Below are 5,590 nucleotides of genomic sequence, written 5' to 3' on the forward strand. Positions count from 1 at the left end.
CATTGGCAAGCGTGATAAAAGAAACAAGTCAAGTAAAAAAGAACAGAGGAAGTATAAATCATGATTTCTTTACTAAAAATAGATTCTTTGTACCAAACCCCGTAAAAATGTAAAAACAAGATCCCTTCATGTCAAAAATTCCCATTTTTTTTTCACTTACATAGTAATAAGCATGTGGGGTACTTCCGACTCATACCCTTACTCATCTATAAAACCTATGCTCTTCTCTTCACAAAATCACATGCTCTTCTTTAAATTCTTCATATAATGCTACACTAGTTAACAAATTGACAGCAACGTAACCTGCAAAACAAAAATCTCTCAGAATATTTAGAGGTAGAACTGAAATTCTTGGGATATTTCTTTTTGTTCTTCAAATCCAGAAATATATGGCTACAAACGGGTTGGTTTTGTATCTAATATCAGCCTTTTCTGTGGCAATTTCTTCTGTAATTTTCGTCACTCATTACCAAGGACGACAATTTCATCAAAATTCCAATTTTTCGTCGCTTAATTCTGCACTTTCCGACACCCAGAGAGTGTGGCCTGTATGTCCCCTGTTTATTTATTTATATTTTTCGATTATTTTTTGTTGATTTTGTTCTTAGAATTAATATGTGGGTGATTATATTCATAGGTTTTTGTGGGTTTAATTCAATTTTGTAGGAATTGGAATTTGGATGGAGAATTGTGGTTGCAACAATAATTGGATTTCTGGGTTCAGCATTTGGAACCGTTGGTGGGGTTGGTGGTGGTGGCATTTTTGTTCCAATGCTTACATTAATTGTTGGGTTTGATACTAAATCTGCTGCTGCTCTTTCTAAATGTACAATTTTCTTGCTATTTTTGTGTGTCTTTTGATTGTATTAATAAATTTCGGAAAAATTGGCGTAAACGACACCAACTATAGATTTTGTACACGGGGTAGCACTACCTATAGCGGGTGTATACCCGTGTAGGGTAATACTAATTATTATGTTAGGAAATGGTCTGAGTTATTGCACCCAAGTTATAGTTGGTGTCGTGTAGACGGATTTTTTTTATAGTTGGTGTCGTGTAGACGGATTTTTTTTCTAGTGTTTTGTGTTACATGTTCTGATATGTGGATCTTTGGTTGGTAAATTTGGTGAGTAGGTATGATAATGGCAGCATCAGCATCATCAGTTTGGTACAATCTAAGAGTACAACACCCATCAAAGGATGTCCCAATTTTGGACTATGAATTGGCACTCCTTTTTCAGCCTATGCTTATGCTTGGTATCACTATTGGAGTTACTTTGAGTGTTGTTTTTCCTTACTGGCTTATTACAATTCTCATCATAATTCTCTTCTTAGGTTTGTAATTACTAATCCCATCAATTTTTTATGTTTATTTTTACTTGACTAACTTGCATTAATTTTCTATTTTTTGTTTAGTTTATGGTGTAATGATTAGATTTTTTGGTCAATGTTTGGTTAATTATTGATAGATTACTTGTGTAATCCGTTGTTGCGCTTTTCAGGCACGTCATCAAGATCGTTCTGTAGGGGGATCATTATGTGGAAAGAGGAGACTCTTTTGAATGTAATTAAATAATTTGTTTGTTCAGCATAATTGTGATTAGTTTATTAAAGTGAGATTCAGTTTTTGACTTTTGGTTATTCTTAGAAGCTCTGTTGGATAATTTAATCTTTTTTACTTTGCAGAAAGAATTGGCAAAGCAGAGGGATACTTTTGTTAACTCTCGTGGTGAACGTGAGTAACTAAGGATATTTAATACTTATTAGTTATTTAACGGATTAATGATTTTCTTATCTTAAGAGGTTTTTCGCTTGTTTGTTTATTTGCAGTCCTTATTGACACAGAATATGAGCCTTTATCCCCTAGGGAAGAAAAATCGCTCATGGTTAGTCAAATATGTTCTTACTTGCTTATATTTTTGATTTACTGTCTGGTTGTTTGGTTGACGTAGAACAACACTAGAAAACAGAAGTAGGGAGTTTTGTTTTCTAAAACACATGAAGTGTTACCAAGTTGGACAAGTTGTTTTTATAAGTGGACTGTGAAATAGTTTTCTCTCAACTTGTAACTACTTCCTATGTGCAACCAAATGACCACTGATAAGATTGTTATTGAACATTTGAACCCTATGTTGTTGATGGAACGATGTATTCCTAATATGGTCCATTTATGTGCAGCAAACAATGTCCGCTAATCTAAAATGGAAAAGATTATTACTGCTGGCTATTGTATGGGTTGCTTTTGTGTTCTTTCAAATCCTTAAGGCAAGCAACTTCTTCATTGTGCTTATTGTTTTAGTTGCGTATTTCCTATATGATCCATGGCTAATGGAATTTGATAATTTGTTCAACAGAATGATATTGCAGCCTGTTCCACGTGGTATTGGGTGCTTACTCTTGTCCAGGTACTGCCTCCATCTTTACGGCATAACATGTTTGTTCACCATGTGCTGTTTGTCTATAGCCTCACACATCCAAAATACAAAAACCATTTTGTACTAGATTTCCTTTTATATGTTTCTTTTTTAATTATTGGTCTTGTTTCCGCAGTTTCCTGTAGCTTTCGGAGTTTTTGGTTATGAAGCACTTAAATTATATGAAGAAGGGAAGAAAAGGAAGATAGCTGGTAATACCGAGTCTGTTTGTGAAGCTTCCATTGAATTTACACCCATCACTCTATCCTTTTGTGCACTTTGTGGTCTTCTTGGAGGCACTGTTGGTGGTCTTCTTGGATCTGGAGGCGGGTTCATCCTGGGCCCACTTCTTCTTGAAATTGGTGTAATTCCTCAGGTATGTATCAATCATCAATTAATTATTATTGTCTTATTATGTGTAAAAGTTGATAATCAAATCAATGTATGAATAGTATCTATTATAGTCTAATAGACATAATTATTAATTTTGTCTAAGAATAAAAAGTGATAATCTCTTTGCATATGTCTGTTTGATTCTGTTTTGACTCTTATATGAAGTAGCCATGAGCCCATGTGGTTTGTGGCATGAAAGGTCTAAACTGGACTAGTTGTCAACTTATTCCAATTTTCTCAAAATTCCCCTTAATATGTCTCGCGATGTTTTTTTATTTTTTGTTTTTTTTTTATCTTGTGGTGATAAATTGACCTTCTCGGAAGGGTTATTGTCTAATTGGTCATATGTCAATTTATAGCATTTACTGTTACAAGTAATCAAAAATGTTCCTTTTACTATGTATTTGTCCCATATTTAAATTCGGTTTGTGATCTTTCTGTATCCTGTCTATACATGTGAATACTCTTTAGTGATGCCAAGTGTGGATGCCCATTTTGATGAAACCTTGTCAAAGTTGTAGTTCTTGTGGATATATTTTACCAGAATTGTACTTTCCCTCTAGTACCCTATGTTGTTCCTTATGAAACATTTTGTGTTATAAACACTAGTAAATATCCAAAAACTTTGGAACATAATAGCATTGTTGAGATTATGGATAACTTATTCCAATTTTCTAAGAATTTCCCTCAACGTGTCTCGTGATTTTATTTATTTATTTTTTAAAATCTCATGATAAATTGACCTACTCGGAAGGGTTATTGTCTTATTGATCATATGTCAATTTATAGCATTTACTGTTATAACTTGTAAGTAAACAAAAATGCTCATTTACTATTTATTTGTCCCGTAATTTATAGTCCTTTTCTTAATTCGGTTTGTGATCTTTTGTATCCTGTCTATACATGTGAATACTCCATAGTGAGGCCAAGTGTGATGCCCAATTTGATGAAACCTTGTTAAAGTTAGTAGTTCTTGTGGATATATATTACCAGAAATGTATTTTCACACTAGTACCTTTATGTTGTTCCTTGTGAAACATACTTGTATGTTAATGTGGAGTTTTGTATTACTAAAACACTAGTGAATATCCAAGAATTAATAAGTGTTCTAGTTTGAACATAATAGTGTTGTTGATATTACAGTCTTACGGATACTTGGAGCAAATTTGTGGACTTAATCCTTTAAGCTGATATATATATATATATATATATATATATATATATATATATATATATTTTTTCTTTTTAAATTCGATTTTTTGTTTCTTTTGTAATAGGTGGCTAGTGCAACAGCAACTTTTGTGATGCTCTTCTCGTCGTCCTTGTCTGTGGTGGAGTTCTACTTTCTCCATAGGTTCCCATTCACATTTGGTATATTCCTTATCCAATCTTATCATACGTCGTCTACATCTATTGGGAAAATTCTCTAATTGGACCATAACTTTAGAGTCGTTTTAACTTCTGAAATACTGTTTTCGATTGTGTAAAAGGATAGAATGCAATAAAGCCAATTTATGCTAAAAAGAACTCTTTTACAGGCTCTCAATGATAACTTGACCTATTCACTACTATTTTCTTTATCTGGTATTTGTGGTCCGATGTTCTTTGATGATGATACGAAATTCCTTGCAGCCTTGTACCTCATGTCGGTTTCTCTTATGGCTGGCTTCTGGGGACAATATTTTGTGAGGAAACTAGTTGCTTTCCTTAAGCGAGCTTCCCTCATTGTCTTCATCCTCTCCGGTGTTATTTTTGCCAGTGCTTTGACAATGGGTAATTTTTTCTTTCAGTAACGAAATTCAAACCTGTATCCTTAATATATACTGGTAATCATCTTGTCATTGTAACATATTGTTCTTTCCCCTTTTAACTTATGAAATTCAATTTGTGCAGGAGTGATTGGGATTGAGAAGAGCATTCAGATGATAAATAATCACGAGTTTATGGGTTTTCTGGATTTCTGCTCGAATCAATGATCGTGAACGAGAGTTCATGGCTGTACAAATTGGATTATTTTAAAGTTAATCTGAACAGAAATGCAAAATTGAATTATTATTAATTAGTTGGCGTGGTTAGTATGTAAAGCAATGTGAAAATGTTGGTCAATGTCTTGTTGACGAACTACCCGGATCATTGCTGTGAATCAATAAGGGTATTCTTTGTTTGAATTGAGTGACAGCTACTAGTTGACACTATTAGCAGTCTTTAGTATAGCTGAAGTTTGATTGTAATTAGCTTCTTTTATTCATTCTGAAACTAGTCATATTGACTCATAGTATATCACATCTTTGCAACCCTCATTTATACAGATTTACAATTGTACAATGATTCAAGTTTTGATTTATGTATACCTATAATACTGAGGTTCAAAAAACCCTCATTACATAGTAAGAAATCGAATGATGCTATCATTTGATGGAGCAAGTATTGGGTGAGTTTGGCACTTGTGAAATGTTATAAAGTTTCTGCTTATAGAAATTAGAAACTGTAGGAAGCCATCTATAAAAGGCACTAGTACAGGTTATTGATTAGGTATAAGTGTATAAGCAATTCTCTACTATCAGCTATTTGGCGAGGGATTGATTTCCATGCTGAGATCTCATGTGTTTGGTGACTTTGGTCTCCCGAAATTATTGCCAAATTATTGGCGTTAAGTGCATCTACCTACCATAGTACCATATAGCTTGAAAAGTAGTTGGGCCTATCCGCTAAAAGCATATGGATTGAGCCAAGTGGCATAAAAGTCGTTTGAATTCGAATTCAATAAGATATACTCCCTCCGT

At 33.6% G+C, this 5,590-nt stretch overlaps 1 protein-coding gene across 1 annotated transcript; it reads left to right on the forward strand.

The window, feature by feature from the left end:
* The first annotated feature begins 236 nt into the window (after window positions 1-236).
* Window positions 237-5,132, forward strand: LOC145623829 (sulfite exporter TauE/SafE family protein 4-like). Its single transcript, XM_081676704.1, has 12 exons — window positions 237-548; window positions 667-826; window positions 1,135-1,335; window positions 1,503-1,564; window positions 1,687-1,735; window positions 1,831-1,886; window positions 2,179-2,265; window positions 2,355-2,405; window positions 2,551-2,790; window positions 4,085-4,178; window positions 4,440-4,580; window positions 4,701-5,132. The coding sequence occupies exons 1-12, from the start codon at window positions 390-392 to the stop codon at window positions 4,781-4,783; spliced, it is 1,383 nt and encodes a 460-aa protein (XP_081532830.1). The 5' UTR covers window positions 237-389; the 3' UTR covers window positions 4,784-5,132.
* Window positions 5,133-5,590: the final 458 nt, after the last annotated feature.

The sequence above is a fragment of the Chenopodium album genome, chromosome 3 (assembly GCF_948465745.1).
Source record: "Chenopodium album chromosome 3, dcCheAlbu1.1, whole genome shotgun sequence".
NCBI classification, from domain to species: domain Eukaryota; kingdom Viridiplantae; phylum Streptophyta; class Magnoliopsida; order Caryophyllales; family Amaranthaceae; genus Chenopodium; species Chenopodium album.